The sequence below is a fragment of the Stigmatopora argus genome, chromosome 12 (genome assembly GCF_051989625.1).
Source record: "Stigmatopora argus isolate UIUO_Sarg chromosome 12, RoL_Sarg_1.0, whole genome shotgun sequence".
Classification (NCBI taxonomy): domain Eukaryota; kingdom Metazoa; phylum Chordata; class Actinopteri; order Syngnathiformes; family Syngnathidae; genus Stigmatopora; species Stigmatopora argus.
Genome location: NC_135398.1, coordinates 12,689,589 through 12,712,056, shown reverse-complemented (window position 1 = coordinate 12,712,056; position 22,468 = coordinate 12,689,589). Strand labels below are relative to the sequence as shown.

At 40.3% G+C, this 22,468-nt stretch overlaps 1 protein-coding gene across 1 annotated transcript in view; it reads right to left on the bottom strand.

Moving 5' to 3' along the window:
• The window catches only part of cntnap2b (contactin associated protein 2b), a 30,221-nt gene extending 7,884 nt beyond the window's left edge, over positions 1-22,337 (bottom strand). Inside the window, exons 1-16 of the mRNA XM_077615329.1 lie at positions 21,956-22,337; positions 12,888-12,998; positions 12,403-12,596; positions 11,212-11,359; positions 10,565-10,768; positions 10,265-10,449; positions 6,681-6,824; positions 5,693-5,951; positions 5,463-5,612; positions 5,043-5,208; positions 4,834-4,940; positions 4,640-4,759; positions 2,131-2,246; positions 1,690-1,774; positions 226-382; positions 8-135 (exon numbers count right to left, since the gene is read on the bottom strand). Of these exons, the coding sequence (XP_077471455.1) occupies positions 8-135; positions 226-382; positions 1,690-1,774; positions 2,131-2,246; positions 4,640-4,759; positions 4,834-4,940; positions 5,043-5,208; positions 5,463-5,612; positions 5,693-5,951; positions 6,681-6,824; positions 10,265-10,449; positions 10,565-10,768; positions 11,212-11,359; positions 12,403-12,596; positions 12,888-12,998; positions 21,956-22,040 (2,359 nt within the window). The 5' untranslated portion in view covers positions 22,041-22,337. The remainder of the gene's footprint in view (positions 1-7; positions 136-225; positions 383-1,689; positions 1,775-2,130; positions 2,247-4,639; positions 4,760-4,833; positions 4,941-5,042; positions 5,209-5,462; positions 5,613-5,692; positions 5,952-6,680; positions 6,825-10,264; positions 10,450-10,564; positions 10,769-11,211; positions 11,360-12,402; positions 12,597-12,887; positions 12,999-21,955) is intronic.
• Between the last annotated feature and the right edge of the window lie 131 nt (positions 22,338-22,468).

Genomic DNA, 22,468 nt, shown 5'->3' with positions numbered 1-22,468 from the left:
CACTTACGGTTTCCCTGACATCTGAGTGGCCCCACTGTCAACTTGGCCTCAGATCCAGCTCTGCTTGTATCACCAACCACAACCTGCTGGACTGGCAAGTGGTCCTTATACACCAGTAGGCCAGCATCCTCTCTCCTGCGTAAGTGCAAATACACGTAAAGAAATAACACACGCTCATGCAAATTATTTATTTCATTAAGACAGAAAGGGAGACAGTCAACTCACCAGGAGCGCTGATCAGCATCACAGTTGCAATTGTGTTTGGGATTAGTACAGTTTTGTTCAATTCCACATGTGCACTTCTGTATCCCTGGACCTGAACCTCCCCAATAGAAATGCTTCTCGTTGGCTCGTCCGACCCACCAGGTAAATGGCTCACCGTCTGGGAGTTAAAATGATAAACATGTCACTTTAAAAAGGCCAGCCCATTGTAATTCTAACTGTAATTTCCAATTAGAATTGGTAGGGGCGATACCGAAATTCAGCAGGTCCTGTTTAGTCACAACACAAATGCTGTCCGTTATGTTTAATCAATGATAATGTCACAGATAGGGTCAAATGTGGCTGTCTGCTATTGTTGAAATCCCACCTCCAAACTCCAAACATTTTTCAAAGATTGTCTACCTGGTTTTTGTCGATTCTACGTGTGATTGGCTGTCCGTGTTGCCATGCCATCTGCTTAGGATAGCCATTAAAGCTACATTCAATTTGCTACCATGAGCGTTGACACCAAACTCTTGGCAAGGTGTAAAGGCAGCTTAAACGTAACACGGAACTCATTTGCCGAGCCCTCTAATCTCCGCGACTCTCCTTTATCAAACAATTTGGTAACTACAGTATATTTTTTATCAGCAATTATACAGTGGGGCAAATAAGTATTTAGTCAACCACCAATTGTACAAGTTATCCTACTTGAAAAGATTAGAGAGACCTGTAATTGTCAACATGGGTAAACCTCAGCCATGAGAGACAGAATGTGGAAGAAAAAAAAAGAAAATCACATTGTTTGATTTTTAAAGAATTTATTTGCAAATCATGGTGGAAAATAAGTATTTGGTCAATGCCAAAAGTTCATCTCAATAATTTGTTATGTACCCTTTGTTGGCAATAACGGAGGCCAAACGTTTTCTGTAACCCTTCACAATCTTTTCACACACTGTTGCTGGTATTTTGGCCCCTTTTCCTCCATGCAGATCTCCTCTAGAGCAGTGTTGTTTTGGAGCTGTCGTTGGGCAACACGGACTTTCAACTCCCTCCACAGATTTTCTATGGGGTTGAGATCTGGAGACTGGCTAGGCCACTCCAGGACCTTGAAATGCTTTTTACAAAGCCACTCCTTTGTTTCCCTGCCTGTGCCAGAAATCTTGCTTGTTTGAAGGTGACCAAATACTTATTTTTCACTCTAATTTGGAAATAGATTCTTTAAAAATCCAACAATGTGATTTTCAGTTTTTTTTTCTCTCATGGTTGAGGTTTACCCATGTTGACAATTACAGGCCTCTCTAATATTTTCAAGTAGGAGAACTTGCACAATTGGTGGTTGACTAAATACCTATTTGCCCCACTGTATGCCTGTAGGAAGGGCAATGAATATTCTAGTGAATTCACTAATTACAATCCACAAAGTGTCGGGTCCAAAGAAATAAGCCCCTCAATATCACTTTTAATAGAAATTCATAGATATTTTACCTGGGGTGTTGAGCAGACGAGACATTCGGCAGGCATAGGCTAGGTATTGTTCACACTTTTCTGCACTGCTGGTTATTGATTGTAACTGAAAAGGCAAACAAGCAAACATTTGTTTCCTTCCTGTCTTACATAGTTTGGGTTTCAGCTGTTAAGTAAACTCAGTATTAACAGTAAACCAATACATTTTGGTTGTCCGATACATAAATTTGAAATGCTTGACACAAAAGCTAATAAGGGATGTCCCAATCGCATTTTTTAGAATATCCGAGTCACATGACTTTATGCATCTGTGAACACAAAGTCTTGATCCAATACCACGGAAATGTATGTTGAGGGAAAAATAGCACATCCAAAAGACTCCCGCCCCCCACTTATATTATTATGTTCTTTATAGCCCGATCACATAATTGGATCCGTAATAGGTCAAATTAACATTTCTACCTGCTCATCTGTTACATTGTAGGAAAGCTGCAGGACTGCCTTTTGCTCTGGATCAGTAGTCGTGATTGAAGTCTGAGGAGAAAGATTGTTCTTCACGGTGGTCCAAACTTTTTCTTCTAAAGAAAACACAATCCATTCATACACAATTTTATTCATCGAGTAATGCAATATCTGATCAAATGAAATCTTTCAACATGAGAAGCAGAATTTTAAAAATGGGACAACAGAACAAAGTGGTACAGCAATTAGTTTCCATATGGGGGGATGGATTTTAGACATACAGTGGTACCTCGTCACACGACCGCTCGTCATACAATATTCTCGTCTTCCGACGGAAATTTCGATCGAATAATTCGCCCGTCATGCGATCAAAATTTCGTGATGCGACCAAGCCAGGTGGCCATGGCACTGTCTTTTTTGCATATCTTTCGTGTATAACAATATTTACGAGCACCGAATGAGTTATTCAGACCAGGAAACGCACAACGCGCATGCGCGGGCAAGAGGGCTTTCTGGGTAATGAAGTATACTCGTGCACACAACGCCGACAGGCAATGGCACTCTTTCTCAGAATAAAACTTTACCCACAATCAATACGTGGGTAAGCTCAGCTGCTGCATTTCCTGTTATTTTTATCTAATACGAGGAGTATTATGTTACTTCTCGTTCGCTGCTCATAAGAACATCAGGGGCACTGGCTCGCAACTCCCCGCAATAGCATCCCCGGTAGCAACTCTATCATAGGCGCTGTTCAAAGGGGATGCGAACACATGCTACAAGCTAAAAGGGAGTCGCTAGCCAGGGCCCCCGAAGCTCCCATGAGCAGCGGAGGGATCGCTGATAAAAGACTGCTGCTCGTTGGCAAGTGGTCGTGCGTTATCCAATTGTGAGGACATTTGTGTGCATCATTTTCGGAATATTTTGAAGGGAATAGTACAACAGCAAACAGCCCATCGATAGCGAACGTGAGGGTGGAGTGTTTGTTCCGTTTACGAGTGCGTTGTGTGGGAAAAAAAACCGAAGCCCCCCGCCCCTTTTGTGCCCCTCTCCCCTCGGCGAAATCCGCCCAATTTTAGTTAGATTAAACACATTTTATTTCTATTAAACCACTAGTTATGTGTTACTTTGTTAATAGATGGGGAATTAGAAGAAATAAAACATTTTTTCCAATCCAATATCCTGTTTTTGGTGTTTTTTCAGAGGGCTGGAACGAATTAAATTTTTTTTCCATTCATTTCAATGGGAAACGTCCGCTCGAGTTACGAGAACCTCGTCATACGATCTCCATCTCGGAACGGATTACGATCGTATGTCGAGGTACCACTGTAGTTCTAGTGCAGAGATGGGCAAACTATGGCCTGCGGGCCATATACGGCCCGTTAGGCCTTTTAATCCGGCCCGCCGACGTTGTCCAAATTATAATTTTTTTTAATTTTTTTATTATTATTATTATTATTATTTTATGCGGTCAAAATACAGGAAATCATTGGATGACCTGCATGAGCAATTCTGCCGTCGGTTTTGTGATTTTGGAAAAATTGACAGCTGGTGTCATTTCCTTTCTCACAAGACCCGGAAACGGTTCCACAGGAGTTGCAGTTGGAACTGATTGATTTCCAATGTGACAAGTTCAACTCCCTGAAAGTCTCTGAGTTTTAGGCTTCATTAAGTGCAGCCAAATTTCCAAACATCCAGAAAATGGCACAGAGGATTCTGGTGTTATTTGGCTCTACATATGTGTGAACAGACCTTTAGTCTGATGAAAACCAAGAAAGCACCCCATAAATCCCAGATGAGTGATGAGTATGTTCATACTTTAGTCCTTTTTTTCTGTTTATGTTTCATATGTACTGTTAACGGATGCAGTTTTTATATGTATCGTATCTTGTGCTGACCTAGCCCGCCTGTCAAATTTTTAAAGTCAATGTGGCCCCCGGGCCGAAAAGTTTGCCCAACCCTGTTCTAGTGCTAAATTCTGATCCTGATTAACTAAGTTTAATACAGTACAGTGAGTATATGAGTATATATATATATACTATTATATAACTTATTTATTACCTATTTATTACCTATTTATTTATGTCTAAAATGTATTTTACTGTGTCTGTATTCGCACCCTCTTGCTACTGTGACAATGAAATTTTGCGAATACGGGATAAATAAAGTTATCTAATCTAATCTAATAATTAGATTTTCCCACTCATACTGTCATCCTACAAAAACTGTTACTGCGACAGGATTAAGGACAACAACCCAAAAGATTGTCAAAAGCCATCGCAAACACTGAATTTCCGAGCCTGTCAAATATTATACAAAGTTATTGGGCTCATGGGGTAAGTCATTTTCATTTTGACCCAAATATGTTTAGATAATTTTGTCTGATAGGATTAATAAAAACTGATTGCCTTTCAGTGCTAAATTGTTAAAAATGCTTCAATTTTTTGATCTGACCAGAAACGGGACATGGGATTTTTCACAACTTGCTCAGAAGCACATTGACATTACTCACCTGTCATTTCACAGTAAACTTTAAAAGGCTCGATAGCCCCACTGCCATCAGGATCAATCCAGTAAATCCCCGAGCTTTTGCCCTGATGCTTGTAGTCCTCACAGGACTGCTGAAACATGGCTGCAGGGGAGGAAAAAAATAAATAAAAGCGCACAAATCAGAAGTAAAAAACTCTGATGAAAAATGTTTCTTACAAGAATGACAGGTAGCTCCAGTGTATCCTGTGCCACTACAGTTGCAGCTAAATGTATCCCATGTCTGGGAACAATGGGAACCATGCTCACAGTGGTTGGGAACACACCTGAAATTAAGTACATTGTGCAATGAAAATAAACCCATGTACAAAGCATCACAGCTAATAAAAAAACATTTTAAATAAGTCTACGAGTCTCCAGTTCTTTACCTGTCAATGATAGCACACATGTCTAGACTGACATTTTCAAAGGTTCCGATGAGACCTTGTTCCACAGCCTTGAGGTCAACTAGATGGTCATCGATGTGGATCAATTGGATGCAGCCTTGAAATGGCCGCTGAAGTGTGTTGTGAGTGGTTGAATGTGGGAAGTAACCTTAAAAAAATTCAGAAGGGTCATAGAAATACGATCGTAAATATCTTTTTTTTCTTCACAAATTTGGCGGAAATATTAAAAATATTATTTTATTTCCTTTTATAGATCTGGGAAAGATACATTACTATCTACTTTAATCTACTACAGCCAAAATGGTTGTTTCCAGATCACATGGTTATGTTTTGAAAGGTATCATACCAGGTAATGACCCTGGTTTGCCCCCTAAACCCTCACTATTCATTTGCCCATCTCACCACCAAAGTAATATGTCCCTCCCGTCATGATCTGAACTGGAATAGCTGTTCTGACCGTGGATGCGTCGTCTCCATCCACAGTTAGCATTGCATAGTTCTCCAAAGCATTCAAATGGACGCTGTGCCATTGGCCATCATTCAAGCTGGAGCCTGAGCGCGACAAAAAGACCTCGGTTTGTTAGCCAAGTTGTAGCGTTAGGCAGCTTAAATGACCAAAAATAGAAGCTTACCTGATGAAATATCAATATGGGTGTTCTTCTTGAGAGTCACATTCATATATACAGTAATCTTGCCTTCTGTCAGTCCCACCTCCACCCAACCATCAGCTAATGCTGTGAACATCAGCAGTCCATTTGGGTTCCATGTCCTGAAAGACAGACTGACAGACAGGGTGTCACTGTCTGTCTGACCAGGGAGCCGCAGGAAGGATGTGGAGTTGAAGAAGACAGGGAAGGTGTTGGATTCGGCACAGGAGAATGTTAGATTGCGCTACAGGGGAAGAAACAAGGGGCGGGTGGGAAAGAGTGAGACAATAGGAGGGGTTGGACTTGGAAAAGCTTAAACAGAGAGGGAGTACTTAAGACAGGAATTTCACCGTTATATTTCAATTGTTTATCATACAAATAATCATGTATGCTCCATGATATTACAACACACATTTAAAGATGCAGACCATCAAAAAAAAAACTACATTCCTAAGAGGTTTTGCTTGATTACATGGTTTCATTTGTTTGGCATCTTTAACCTATGATGGTTCTATTCAAAATTAAGATTTATTAATATGAATATGAATTCTTGAAGTACTGTAATTAATGAATCTAATTTTGAATAACTGATTGAGTGATCCTTAGAAGGTATTTAGTTCAATTAAGACCACTATTTATATGTAATGTACCTCTTGTCTTCCACATTACTTATCACAGTATGTTATGCTGAGCCATTGGCAGCTGGTCTCATTTTACAACACTTGCTTTTATGTGGTCATCACATTTTCTTGGAAGGTGTGTCATCATTCCAAAAAGAAAACGTGATCGGAAATAGGGTTCGAACGCATTTTTTGAAATGGATCGGAATTAGGTGAAAATGATCGAGGTTTAAAAAAAAATGATATAGTATATTTGTATTTGTTTTAAATATGCAATCATACATAACGTCAACATAGCAGGCAGTTGTCTAGCACAGGAATAATAAAAAGGTATATAAAAAGAATTGTCTTACAAAACTGGAAGTGTCCACCTTCCCACGGCGAACCAAGTGTGTGATGTTGTCGCCATTGTAGGTGATCCCCTCCATACAGCCTACAAAGTTTCCTCGGCCTCCAGAGCTCGACTTTGCTGCGAGAGGAAGGCCCCCAAAGCTAATCTGAAGGCATTGTGGGAAACCGTAAATTAGAAACATGAGTCTCGTGTGAAAGTAGAGCTAGGCAGTTATATGACTGTGATCGTGAAAAAATTGTGGTTGGTTATCTGTAGTATATATCTTCAATCAAAAATGGTGGAAATGTGTGTCAGCAACAGTGTTAACCTTTTCCTTCTCTACTTGTGTGCGAATAAAAAATAAAATAAAAAATGACTCGACATGGAGCAGAGTGCTCCTCTGTAGACAGCCAAGAACTATGCTCTGAAAAAAAATCATCAATGGAAGGAAAGTTAGCAGAAATAACCAAACTAGTCGACCTTTTATATTGATCCGTAAGTGAATAAAAGTTTAGTCTTAAGTTCCTGACATTTCCACTGCTGATTTTTTTTGAAAACATTAGTTAGGTACAATACAAAAAGGTTTTTAAAAAAATCATAATAATCAGGATTGGACGATCAGAAAAAATAATTACATTAGATAATTTTTTGCTTGATGGCCCAGCCGTATGTTTATGTTCATTCATTTATTTTCTGTACTGCTTATCCTCACAAGGATACCTAGGGCCAATTTAGGGCTTTAAACCAGCCTAACATCCATGTTTCTGTGATGTGGGAGGGAAAAGAGTACCTGGAGAAAACCCACGCAAGACCAGGAAGAACATGCAAACTCCACACCAGAAGTTTCAAACCTGGGATCTCAAAATTGTGAGTTCGACACACTAACCACTTGGCCACCGAGATGTACCAAAAATTGAAAAGCAGAAAAATTTCAGCCATTACATAGGTAACTTCGGAGAAAGTGTGACGTTTTTGTGTTTAATAATTAAGCATAACTATGAGGGTACCCGGACATTTCGTCGCCGGACATTTCGTCGCCGTACATTTCGTCACCGGACGCTTCGTCCCCGGACGCTTCGTCGAACGGACGCTTCGTCGTCGGACAGTTCGTCGACCGGACACTTCGTCGACCGGACACTTCGTCGACCGGACACTTCGTCGACCGGACACTTCGTCGACCGGACACTTCGTCGCCGGACACTTCGTCGCCGGACACTTCATCGCCAGACAGTTCGCCGAACCTTAACCACTAACCTTAACCACTAACCTTAACCACTAACCTTAACCACTAACCTTAACCACTAACCTTAACCACTAACCTTAACCACTAACCTTAACCACTAACCTTAACCACTAACCTTAACCACTAACCTTAACCACTAACCTTAACCACTCTAACCTTAACCACTCTAACCTTAACCACTCTAACCTTAACCACTCTAACCTTAACCACTCTAACCTTAACCACTCTAACCTTAACCACTCTAACCTTAACCACTCTAACCTTAACCACTCTAACCTTAACCACTCTAACCTTAACCACTCTAACCTTAACCACTCTAACCTTAACCACTCTAACCTTAACCACTCTGACCTTAACCACTCTGACCTTAACCACTCTGACCTTAACCACTCTGACCTTAACCACTCTGACCTTAACCACTCTGACCTTAACCACTCTGACCTTAACCACTCTGACCTTAACCACTCTGACCTTAACCACTCTGACCTTAACCACTCTGACCTTAACCACTCTGACCTTAACCACTCTGACCTTAACCACTCTGACCTTAACCACTCTGACCTTAACCACTCTGACCTTAACCACTCTAACCTTAACCACTCTAACCTTAACCACTCTAACCTTAACCACTCTAACCTTAACCACTCTAACCTTAACCACTCTAACCTTAACCACTCTAACCTTAACCACTCTAACCTTAACCACGCTAACCTTAACCACTCTAACCTTAACCACTCTAACCTTAACCACTCTAACCTTAACCACTCTAACCTTAACCACTCTAACCTTAACCACTCTAACCTTAACCACTCTAACCTTAACCACTCTAACCTTAACCACTCTAACCTTAACCACTCTAACCTTAACCACTCTAACCTTAACCACTCTAACCTTAACCACTCTAACCTTAACCACTCTAACCTTAACCACTCTAACCTTAACCACTCTAACCTTAACCACTCTAACCTTAACCACTCTAACCTTAACCACTCTAACCTTAACCACTCTAACCTTAACCACTCTAACCTTAACCACTCTAACCTTAACCACTCTAACCTTAACCACTCTAACCTTAACCACTCTAACCTTAACCACTCTAACCTTAACCACTCTAACCTTAACCACTCTAACCTTAACCACTCTAACCTTAACCACTCTAACCTTAACCACTCTAACCTTAACCACTAACCTTAACCACTAACCTTAACCACTAACCCTAACCTTAACCACTAACCTTAACCACTATTAAAGAAGACAAAGGAAATCCACATATTCTTTATTAAAGAAAATAAAACAGCAAAAACTGGCTCGACAACACAAATACATTAACATTTGGGCGTGTGCAAGTGCTAAATGTGCTCGTCTCTAAACACACTACACACGAAACGGTTCCTACGTTGAGCGCTCCACGTTTGGAAAGACCCCAAAAAGAATCAACGTGACATAACAACTCAGATGTCACGTTGATTCTTCATGACAAATAGGGAGACATCTTGCAATAGACGAGTTCTCGGGGGCACTCAGTGACTCCACTAAATTACTATTAACTGTTTGGTTTTTAATCGCGAATTGATGTGGCTACGATTCTGACTGGATGCTGATATTTGTTATGAAGTATGCCAAAAATACTGCATCTCTGACTTTGATATAGACGCACACACCCATTTGATTTTAAATCAAGCAATCTATTGTCCTTTCAAAGAACAAATTCTATTGACTCTATTAATAGGAGCGAATGGGCCTGTTCTTAAAATGGCCGACAAGCGACGACGTCTAGCTCCGTTGCCTCACAACGCGCATCGGAAATCTAGTCTGTATACACGATACCTATGGGAATACCAAGCAAAAAAAAAAGGAAGACGACGAAGAAATATGAATTCCATTGTCTTCTTTTTAATAAAATTTGTAATAAAATCATTCTATTTATTGCCTTTTATTTTAAAAACAATAATTCGCGAGTCCGGCGACAAATTGTCCATCGACGAAATGTTCCGGCAACGATATGTCTGTTCGACGAACTGTCCGGCGACGAAGCGTCCGTTCGACGAACCGTCCGGGGACGAAGCGTCCGGCGACGAAGTGTCCATCGACAAAATGTCCGGTCACGTCTATGAGTTATGATGGAAACTATCCGCTAACTGATGATCAACTTGCTATTTAGTCCAAACAGGACAAAGCCGGAATGAGGACTACCGGTCTTATTCGACCTGTTGTCCCCTGTAGCAACACTACCAACAAAGCCATTAAAAAAGGTGTTATAATTTATAGTTGTTTGGGTTTTCTTGGTTTTCTATATTTTGATGTCTGATTTTTGCCAAGAATTATCAATTGGAGCATCCTTACTGGGAACATTTTTTTTTTACCTCATAGTCAAGATCGAGGTGAGAAAACTCTCCATTGGTTCTGAAGTGACGAACATGGTGATCCAGGGTAAAGTTGACATTCCTTCTATAACGCTCAACAACAACTGAGTGCCAGTGGTCATCATCAAGTAAGCTCCCACTGGTCACAGAGGTGTGGCCCTGAATAGAGCCATACTGGTTACTGCCTGAATTGAGACCACAAGAATGGATCGACGTGAAAAATATTATCTTTAGCACCTAAAAAGAAATAGTTTGGCAGAGGCAACGATGTTCCTATCACCTTGGTGTAACGAAACTTACCGAGGTTCATGCTGAGCTGAAGTCTCGCCCTCCGAAGTTCCAACGTAACATAGTCTCCTTGCTGTCCCTCCCCGTGGAGTAGAACCCCATCTCCAGCTGCGGTTCGAAACTTAAGAGCAATCACATCCTTCGCTATTTTCACCTTTTTACTCCGGAAGCGGTAAGAGAGGATTCCATGGCCATCAAAACCGATCACATCAGCCCCTAAAAGGAAACTTCATGTTACTGATAGTCAGTGTTGGGGCTAACGTCGTTACATAACGAGACTACTTTTTTGCTGTAACTTCTAACGTAACGCCTCACATTTTTCAATCTATAACGGCCCTATAGTTATTGCACAAACGTTACTTGTGATCCAATTGAAATGTCTTTATCTGTACTTGAATAAATGAAGGTGGGACACACTGTGAGCAAACAAGATTGACTTTTAATCAATTGAACCTCGCTAGCACTCTCTCATCGCACGACCAGAGGGTTGCGACACTCTCATCTCGCCGGCCGATGGTCCCGTGATTGCTTGTGCTTAGAACTGTTCGGGCCTCCATGAACCACCACTCAGAGCAAATGCTTTTCAGTGTGAAAATACAAATGTAGTAACTGTGGTTAAGAATACAAGAAAATAGTTGAACGATAAAAGTACCACTTACAGTAAGAGCAGCCATACACTTCCACACGTATTCCAACGCGTCCATCTTTGCTCTTGCCCAAGGGGACAAAGCGGACGTAACGGGCCAATATAGTGTGCTGCAGTTGATAACGGACCACACCTTCGCTGTTCCCATTGCCTGCAAATGTCTAAATGTAGACAAAGGACACTTTGTTGATAGTGGATTTGGTTCTAGCGGTATTGTGCATTTTCAGAACTTAAGGGATTTGGTGGCCCAAAAAATGTTTTGCATTGAAAACCCAAAGTAAAAATTGCGCAAAGGTTGAGCCAAATGGAAAGATAGAAACAAAACTAGTGCTACACATTGTTTGCATTTTTGGCTTGTTTATAGAAATAAACTGATGTTTTTCTGAGATCAGAAACTAATATATTATGTATTATTTTGAACCAGGTATAATCTTTTATCTCTATCACATCAATTATTGTTTAAATTTGATGTGCTGTCAAATTCCAAATTTTCCCATATTTCAGGCATAACTTTGATTGCTGACTGCAATCTGAACAAAGCTTGTCATTTAAAAGGTTTGTCAAATGACCGCAACAGCTTTTGATTGTTAAACCTCAACAAAAAAAAAAGAACAGACATTGTGATGTTAGGCGGGATTGCGATAAATTGGAATAATTAAAAAATGAAATTTTTACACCAGATTACTTGAATACCTCTATTTGAGAAGATTTTGGCTGCCTCACCATGACCACATTGTGTTCATAGAATCATTTAATCCATGCTAAAGGGGGTTCATCTGTGAATAACAGCTGTATATAAAAAGGGATCCAGGACGCTCTTATGAACCAAAACAGAAAAAAAAGCATTGGATGTCCTGTGATGGGACTATTGCCCTCTGCACATTGCAATGGATAGTTTCAAACTAGATATCATGCAGGCATAATGACAATCTGTCTGTTTGCAGAGGAAGGCAAAAGGGACCAACTCTAAATGTTTGAAAAGGACATTCTCTCCATTTTTATTCAAATTATCGTGCCAATCAGACACAAGATAATCAAAGATTATTTTAGAAAAATGAGGGGGAAAAAAGAAAGCGATGAACTTTTAACATCTGCAGTTGATGATTTAAAACAATGTATTCAAAACAAACCACAAGCTGCATATGTTGAATGCATAAAATATAGTTTGTGTAAAAGACATTTCTTTGTATAAAATCTTTCTTACCCAGACGTTTCCATCTTGTAGATAAGGCCTCCAGTTTGTCTGTGTATCACTATAAAGTAGTTGGTATTTGGTAGTCCAATCGGAGCTACTATAGCGACCCTGAGTCGCTATGGCAACAAGTTGCTTCCTGGCACCCAAGTCGATCTGTAACCACTGGTAACGGTCCGAATCAGAAGGTGACCAGCCACCAGCACCTGGTTTGTGGGTTTTCAAAGTATGGACGAATTAAACGCAAGTAATATCAACATTTTGTAATGCCATTTTTTTTAATGAACAAATAAACAGTGAAGAAAACTGTATGACTCATGTCATAAAATACAATGTTGGGAAATTAATGATTTTGATTCTGTGTACATTTATATATATATATATATATATATATATATATATATATATATATATATATATATTTTTTTTTTTTTTTTTTTTTTTTTTCCCCCAGATAAACACACCACTGAACCTTCAATTCAATTTAATTTGCATACCTTGCTTCCGGTTAAGTTTGGCATAACCTGCCCCATAATCTCGAGCGTAAACCGATGAGCTGGTGAAGGAGCTGTAAGGAAGAGGCGTGGCCAAACTGTCCTCACACTTTCCTAAAAACATCAAGAAAAAAACACACAGAAAAATGTTATATTGCTAGAATACTTCTGCTCCACAATCATTGGAATTATTGTTGATATTGCACAAAAGAGCTGTTAAAGCAGTTGTCTGTATGTCAAAATCTATTGATTTATATTCTACACCCCTAAAATTTCTGCCTAGGTCTTATTCTTCGAGTAAAAAAGGTATTCTGGAGCCATGATATATATTACAAAAATGTGCATTTGGGTGAATGTATTCGTCAAAGTAGTTTTTGCAAATTTTGATGTTGTTTATGATGAGGGGTGGGTAAATATCTATGTGCATGTATGTTGTATTATAATGTGTTTCCTTATATGCATAACAAAAACCCACACCGACATGTATTTAGCATTTTTACAAAGAGGCAAATAATATGAACTGATTCAAGTATAAAATTCAATACTCAACTCACATTATGCAATATGACCTATTTAGATTATATTTAAGTGTCACTCATTAAAGCTTGGAAACAAGTGGTTAGGCTGAATAAAGTAGTTGTAACTACTCTGGTAACTACTTTAAAATAAATACGTAAGAAGGTGGCACCTGAGATCCATTGGATTACTATATTTACAGTTGACAATTCCATTTTCACTGTAATTGGCTGGCAACCAGTTGAGGGTATATCATGCCTCCTGCCAATACTTAGCTGGGATGGGCTCCAGCACCCCACTGCTATTATGAGGATTACAGGAGATGAATGAATAACACACAATTAACTGAAATTTATCTTGAAGCAACCGCTAAAAAGCAGACGATCATAGCAGTTTTCTCATTTGAGGCTCATTATCAACATTCATTTGGTAATGGTATTTTATCACACATAATGATGTAAAATACTGACTATTCCAATTTTGCAATCAACAGAAATGCCAATTGCATCTTTTTCCGAGTCCAGTAAGTACGGAATTGCAAAATTTTTAAACATTTGTCAGGATGCCATCTGTATCCTATGAAAAGAGGATCTACATTTATGTTGAAACTCATTTGAGCATGAAAATTACACATTTAGTCCTCAAATACGTCAATGCAAAATGCACACTGCATCAGAATAATGAAGTGACCAGCTCTTGTGTAACTTAGAAATGTTGAGTGTAGCGGTGTAAGTGGATTTGACTGCCATGTGGGAAATGTGAGTGAGTTCAATTCCACTCTTTGCAATTCTCAAATTGTTTATTGAGGTAATGAAAAGGATAGATATAACTTCCAATCACATCATTTCAGAAGTCACTGTGGTCCAGTGGCAAAGACAATGGGTCAGAACTTCAGGTGGACTCAAGTTCAAATCAGGAATGAGTTCAATTCCACTCTTTGCAATTCTCAAATTGTTTATTGAGGTAATGAAAAGGATAGATATAACTTCCAATCACATCATTTCAGAAGTCACTGTGGTCCAGTGGCAAAGACAATGGGTCAGAACTTCAGGTGGACTCAAGTTCAAATCAGGAATGAGTTCAATTCCACTCTTTGCAATTCTCAAATTGTTTATTTAGGTAATGAAAAGGATAGATATAACTTCCAATCACATTATTTCAGAAGTCACTGTGGTCCAGTGGCAAAGACAATGGGTCAGAACTTCAGGTTGGCTCAAGTTCAAATCAGGAATGAGTTCAATTCCACTCTTTGCAATTCTCAAATTGTTTATTGAGGTAATGAAAAGGATAGATATAACTTCCAATCACATCATTTCAGAAGTCACTGTGGTCCAGTGGCAAAGACAATGGGTCAGAACTTCAGGTGGACTCAAGTTCAAATCAGGAATGAGTTCAATGCCACTCTTTGCAATTCTCAAATTGTTTATTGAGGTAATGAAAAGGATAGATATAACTTCCAATCACATCATTTCAGAAGTCACTGTGGTCCAGTGGCAAAGACAATGGGTCAGAACTTCAGGTGGGCTCAAGTTCAAATCAGGAATGAGTTCAATTCCACTCTTTGCAATTCTCAAATTGTTTATTGAGGTAATGAAAAGGATAGATATAACTTCCAATCACATCATTTCAGAAGTCACTGTGGTCCAGTGGCAAAGACAATGGGTCAGAACTTCAGGTGGACTCAAGTTCAAATCAGGAATGAGTTCAATTCCACTCTTTGCAATTCTCAAATTGTTTATTTAGGTAATGAAAAGGATAGATATAACTTCCAATCACATCATTTCAGAAGTCACTGTGGTCCAGTGGCAAAGACAATGGGTCAGAACTTCAGGTGGACTCAAGTTCAAATCAGGAATGAGTTCACTTCCACTCTTTGCAATTCTCAAATTGTTTATTTAGGTAATGAAAAGGATAGATATAACTTCCAATCACATCATTTCAGAAGTCACTGTGGTCCAGTGGCAAAGACAATGGGTCAGAACTTCAGGTGGACTCAAGTTCAAATCAGGAATGAGTTCAATTCCACTCTTTGCAATTCTCAAATTGTTTATTTAGGTAATGAAAAGGATAGATATAACTTCCAATCACATCATTTCAGAAGTCACTGTGGTCCAGTGGCAAAGACAATGGGTCAGAACTTCAGGTGGACTCAAGTTCAAATCAGGAATGAGTTCAATTCCACTCTTTGCAATTCTCAAATTGTTTATTTAGGTAATGAAAAGGATAAATATAACTTCCAATCATGTATAGGCGGGCCGCCTCGTGGTGTAGTGGGTAAGTCACCTGCCTGCGACGTGGGTGTCGAGGGTTCACGTCCCGGTGTCGCCAGTCAACGACTGTATGGTGTCGGCAGTCGGCCGAAGGCCGACTGTCGAACACCACCAGGAACCCCCCCTCCCAACTGTCTTCCGGTCAGCCGAAGGCTGACCGGAAATATTGTTTTGCTGAAAAAAATGACTAAGTCTTTATTTGAATTAAAAAAGGATTACCCATTTACTGAACTACTAGTGTAGTGATCAGTCAAACGAGAGCGGGATTCGAACCCCATCTCCCACATGGCAGTCAAATCCACTAACTTGAGGTCTGTCTGACCCATTGTCTTTGCCACTGGACCACAGTGACTTCTGAAATGAGATGATTGGAAGTTATATTTATCATTTTCATCACCTCAATAAACAATTTGAGATTTGCAAAGAGTGGACTTGAACTCACTCCAGATTTGAACTTGTGTCCAACTTCAATATCAACCCATTGTTCTTGCCACTGGACCACAGTGTCTTCTGAAATAATGTGATTGGAAGTTATATTTATCCTTTTAATTACCTCAATAAACAATTTGAGAATTGCAAAGAGTGGAATCAAACTCACTTCTGATTTGAACTTGAGTCCACCTGAAGTTCTGACCCATTGTCTTTGCCACTGCACCACTGTAAAGTTGGAAGTTGTATTTATCCTTTTCATTACCTCAATAAACAATTTGAGAATTGCAACGAGTGGAATTGAACTCACTCCTGATTTCCGCCTCATGTTCTGACCCAATGATTTTGCCAGTGGACCACAGCAACAACTAGAAGGTGACGAATCAGAAGTCAGATTTATTCTGCGACTCTCTTAGCCTTACTTGCTGTCATTTTTTAAAGAAAAAAAGCCTTACTATACTATGTCGTTTTTTAAGAAAATAAGCCTTACTATACAATATCGTTTTTTAAGAAAAAAAGGCTTCCTCTACTATGTCGTTTTTCAAGAAAAATAGCCATGCTATACTATGTCGTTTTTTAGGAAAAAAAGCCTTACTATACTATGTTGTTTTTTAAAGGAAAAAAGCCATACTATACTATGTCGTTTTTTAGGGGGGAAAGCCATACTATACTATGTCGTTTTTTAGGGAAAAAGCCTTCCTCGACTATGTCGTTTTTCAAGAAAAAAAGCCGTTGCTATACTATGTCGTTTTTAGGGGGGGGAAAGCCATACTATACTATGTCGTTTTTTAAGAAAAAAAGCCTTACTATACTATGTCGTTTTTTAAGAAAAAAAGCCATACTATACTATGTCGTTTTTTAAAGGAAAAAAGCCATACTATACTATGTCGTTTTTTAAAGGAAAAAAGCCATACTATACTATGTCGTTTTTTAGGGGGAAAGGCATACTATACTATGTCGGTTTTCAGGGAAAAAGCCTTCCTCTACTATGTCGTTTTTCAAGAAAAAAAGCCATGCTATACTATGTCGTTTTTTTAGGGGAAAAAAGCCATACTATACTATGTCGTTTTTTTAGGAAAAAAAGCCTTACAATACTATGTCATTTTTTAAGAAAAAAAGCCTTACTATACTATGTCGTCTTTTAAGAAAAACGCTTTACTGTACATGGTCGTTTTTTTTAAATAAAAAAGCCTTACTATACATGGTCATTTTTTAATGAAAACCCTTAATATACATGGTCATTTTTAAAGACAAAAGCCTGACTATATATACATAGTATTTATTTTTTAAACAAATAAAAGCTTCACTTTACATCAGGGGTCTCAAACGTGCGGCCCGCGGGCCAACTGCGGCCCGCGGGACGATAATTTGCGGCCCCCGTCTTAATATGAAATATCGATTTTTTTTTTTTTTTTTTTTTTTACCCCTTTCCCCATGATGGCGCCGTTTAAGTGGCAGCCAATGGCAGTAGCTCTGTCCACTCGTGTTTTTCTTGTTTTACAGCATGTTTTACATGAAAAATTAGAGGGAACATTGACATGCACCTGCTTGTGGCAGGTGTGATACTGGTGTGCCGATAGCGAGCAATGATGATGTCGTGACCGGATGATTCGCCTAAAGACGTTTCGCCGACGGACGTTTGACAGACGGACAGGTCGTACTAGTATTTGTTAGTTTAATGATTAAATACAAATACTAGTATTTGTATTTAATCATTAAACGCTGTTTTCAGCTGGATTTGACCGAATTTGAGAGCATTTTGAGCCGTTTGGCGAATGGACGTCTATAGACGTTTTTTTGCCTCCATCGCGATATCATCCAGTATTTGTATTTAATCATTAAATGCTGTTTTAGGATGGATTTGACCCGATTGCTGTCATTTTACGGCTCGGTTCTGCTACATCTGCCTGCCCAAGAGTGCTTATTCCCGGACTGCCATTGATGGTAGACGAACATTGATTTTTACTATAATTTGGAAAACACCGGCGGCGGGCCGGATTAAAAATCCTAACGGGCCGTATATGGCCCGCGGGCCGAGGTTGAAAAACTTGTACACACACGATCCGGCGGGGCGAGCGTTCGAATCCCGTTTCGGCGAAACCTCCGTTCGGCCGAATGAACGTTCGGTGGAACGTCCATTCGGCGACCTGCCCGTCTGTCAAACGTCCGTCGGCGAAACGTCTTTAAGCGAATCATCCGAGTACCGATGATGTCGCTCACACTGGTACTCAGTGCGCTCAGGGAGGTTGTCTTTCTGCTCAGACCAACAAAAAATTAGAGGGAACTTTGGTTCGGAGCTGAATGAACCAATCACGGTGAGGTATACGGCTCTGGAGGGCGGGACATCGGCCGGGCTGTCCAGTGCCTCGCTCACTCACTCATTCATTCCTCCAATCAGCTGGGCGGAGGAGAAGCCGTGAGGCCGATCACTCCGCTCGGCGCGCACACTCCTCCGCTGCTCTCAGCATAGAACTGAATGAGGCGCTATGATCCGTGATCCAGCCTGTGTCAGTGTCTGTAGCCATCTCCGCGATTGAAACGGAGAGCGAAAGTGCACATGCGCCACAAACCCGCGCGACTGAATGTGAAAGATCAACCCGAGACTCATTCCAAGTGGAAAAACATATTACAGAGCCCCAGAGATGTCTCTTTCAAAGCCTGCCGTGAAGAGAAAGGTCGGTGATGAGCACAGACAGTTTCAAGAAAAATGGGGAGTGCAATATTTCTTTGTTGAACACAGGGGCACCCCGACGTGTCTCATTTACACTGAAAAAGTTGCGGTGCACAAGGAATACAATTTGAAACGTAATTGTACTATGAGACATGCTGAGGAGTACGAAAAATACCAGGGAGATGAGAGAGCCAACCAGGTTGCCAGTCTTAAAACACGTCTTCTGAGGCAACAGGATCTCTTCAAGAAGGCTACCAAAGACAGTAATGCAGCAGTCAAAGCTAGCTACGCCGTTTGTGAGTTGATTGATCCTGTGCTAAGTGATCCCAAATGGCTCATGGACTTGGCTTTTCTTGTTGATATCACACATGAGCTTAATGTACTGAACAAGAAGCTACAAGGCCAGGGGCAACTTGTCAGTGCTGCCTATGACAACGTGAGAGCATTCTGCACTAAACTTGTGTTATGGAAAGCCCAGCTCTCTCAGACAAACCTTTGCCATTTCCCAGCATGCAAGGCTCTCGTGGATGCAGGCACACCATTCAGTGGTGAGAAGTATGTTGAGGCCATTTCGAAGCTACAGGAGGAATTTGATCACAGATTTGCAGACTTCAAGACACACAAAGCCACATTTCAAATTTTTGCGGACCCCTTCTCCTTTGATGTGCAAGATGCCCCTCCTGAGCTTCAAATGGAGCTCATTGACCTGCAGTGCAACTCTGCACTCAAAGCCAAGTTCAGGGAGGTGAGTGGAGAAGCAGACAAGCTTGGGCAATTTTTGAGAGAGTTGACCCCCAGCTTCCCTGAACTTTCCCGAAGGTTCAAGCGGACCATGTGCCTTTTTGGGAGCACATACTTGTGTGAGAAGCTCTTCTCCACCTTGAACTTCAATAAGTCCAAGTATAGGTCCAGACTTACTGATGAGCATCTTCAAGCTCTACTGAGGGTCTCCACTGCTTCCGCCCTCAAGCCAAATGTGACTATGTGAGAAGAAGCGCTGCCAGGTCTCTAGCAGCAAGGAGTAGGCAAAAGAAGCCGTGTTCAGAATATTTAATGTTCAATGTTCCATTCAAGTTCCGAAAGTTAAAGGTTAAAGAGCTGTTAATACAGACATTTGAAACGGAATAAAAATAATTCATTTTCTCTACTTAGCCAGCCAGTGTATATCTACTGTATGCTCATTTGTATTATTTGGTTTTATATTACTGATTGATTTATTTTTTATTCATCTTTAAGTTAATTTATTTAATTCATTATTTTTTGTTAAAAAATAAAGATATTTGATAACGTTGGAAAGTTTTATCAGTGCTTTTCTTGTGGAAATCCTGATGCGGCCCAGTCTCACCCAGACTCGGCCTCTAGCGGCCCCCAGGTAAATTGAGTTCGAGACCCCTGCTTTACATAGACCACTTTAAGTCGTTTTTAAAGACAAAAAAGCCTTTATGTCGTTTTTAAAGACAAAAAAGCCTTACTATACTGTGTCGTTTTTAAAGAAAATAAGCCTTACTATACTATGTCGTCTTTAAAGAAAAAAGCCTATACTATGTTGTTTTTTAAGAAAAAAGCCTTACAATACTATGTCTTTTTTTAAGAAAAGAAGCCTTACTATACAATATCGTTTTTTAAGAAAAAAAGGCTTCCTCTACTATGTCGTTTTTCAAGGAAAAAAGCCATGCTATACTATGTCGTTTTTTAGGAAAAAAAGCCTTACTATACTATGTCGTTTTTTAAAGGAAAAAAGCCATACTATACTATGTCGTTTTTTAGGGGGAAAAGCCATACTATTCTATGTCGGTTTTCAGGGAAAAAGCCTTCCTCTACTATGTCATTTTTCAAGAAAAAAAGCCATGCTATACTATGTCGTTTTTTTAGGGGAAAAAACCCATACTATACTATGTCGTTTTTTTTAGGAAAAAAAGCCTTACTATACTATGTCGTTTTTTAAGAAAAAAAGCCTTACTATACATGGTCTTTTGGTACTGACGGTCGAACGATTCAATGCCCGTGAAACGCTTACCACTCTCACGCGCATCAAGCTTCGTTATTATTGCCACTCGTTTCAGAAGAAATGGCTTGCCTCTTCCTTGCAACTCCCTCAATAGAACCCTTTAGCTTTTTACCAAGCATATTCAATATTGGATGCATGAGATATTTAATGATACAAATGAAAAAGGTTCTTTGCACACTGGAGATACATTCACACACTTCCGCATTGCAACGAAGAAGAAGGTAGATGCTGGGTGAGCTGAGCTCTCACAGCGCCAGGCGTCGGTATTAGCGGCGGAAAGAAGTACTACTCCGAAAAAGGCGTGAAATACAAAATTGGACTTGCGAACATTTTTGGACTTAAACGCAATTTGCAGACATGTTCGTATGTACCGTTGTTCGTAAGTTGAATGTTCGTAAGTAGGGGAGCGTCTGTAGTCATCAATATTAACTCACTGACTACTATTAAAGGTGCCAGGCATAGAATATATTTAAAATGGGAGAGACTGCCCAGTCAAAATAGATTGGACTTCTAGCACCATCCAGTAAAAAATGAAAACTCACAGCCAGTCCTCAGAGCTTAAATAAATTAGTCTATCTATCATAGTCAATGGCAGGCAATAATAATAACAACAACAATAATGATGACAATAATAATAATAATAATAATGAATGGGCAGCCCGGTGGGGCGAGTGGTTAGTGCATCGGCCTCACAGCTCTGGGTTCAAATCCAGGTCGGTCCGCGTGTGGAGTTTGCATGTTCTCCCTGGGCCTGCATGGGTTTCCTCCGGGTACTCCGGTTTCCTCCCACATTCCCAAAACATGCATGATTGGATGATGGGACACTCTTAATTGCCCCTAGGTATGGACGTGAGTGTGCATGGTGTCCCCCGCCTCTGGCCCGGAGTTACCTGGGATAGGCTCCAGCACCCCCCGCGACCCTAATGAGAATAAAGCCTTTCATTAAATGCGATGAGAATATCATGCAATTGCGCCTAATGTCTGCTCATTTGTATTACAGGAGTGGTAGCTGACTCAGAAACAATGGTGTGTCGTCATACTGAAGCAGCATATCATCATTTTACATGGAAAAGCAAATCATATTCAGGCGGTTTGGAAACAGAAAATTCCTCATTTCACCATCACTTCGCCGATAAGACACTAAAATAGCTGACTGTTTGTGTCCAATCGTACTTACTGTAAACTGAAGACGCAGCCCTGCAGGTGACGATGATGCTACACAGGACTAGCAACAACAACTTGGTCGCATGAAACATCTTCATTGGGAGAGCCCCAAATTTGAACGAAACCGAAACAATAGAGCATGTGCGGCGAGATGCTCCTGTTTTCGTCCGTCTTGACGCTCCGTGCTGCAGCCGAGTATCTGGCTACTTATTTGTATCTACGCCGACAAATATAAGTGACCTACCTATGTGCCTCTCGGCGTGTTTTTAAAAGATGCTTCCTCAACAATTAAGGTGGGTGTGAGCGAGCACCTCGAAAATAATGCAGTTGAGGGGCTTCGAGTCGCAGGTGCATGGTCTTATACACACATGAGGTGTCTAACCCCTAAATTAACCAACGGCGCATTCATTACACCCCTTTTCTTTGACATACTTGGTACGGTCCAAATCCCTTGGCCCCGAAATACAACCAGGGGGAGGCGGAAGGGGGAACAGAAGGGTCCACTGGGGGCCCCTTGGGAATATCA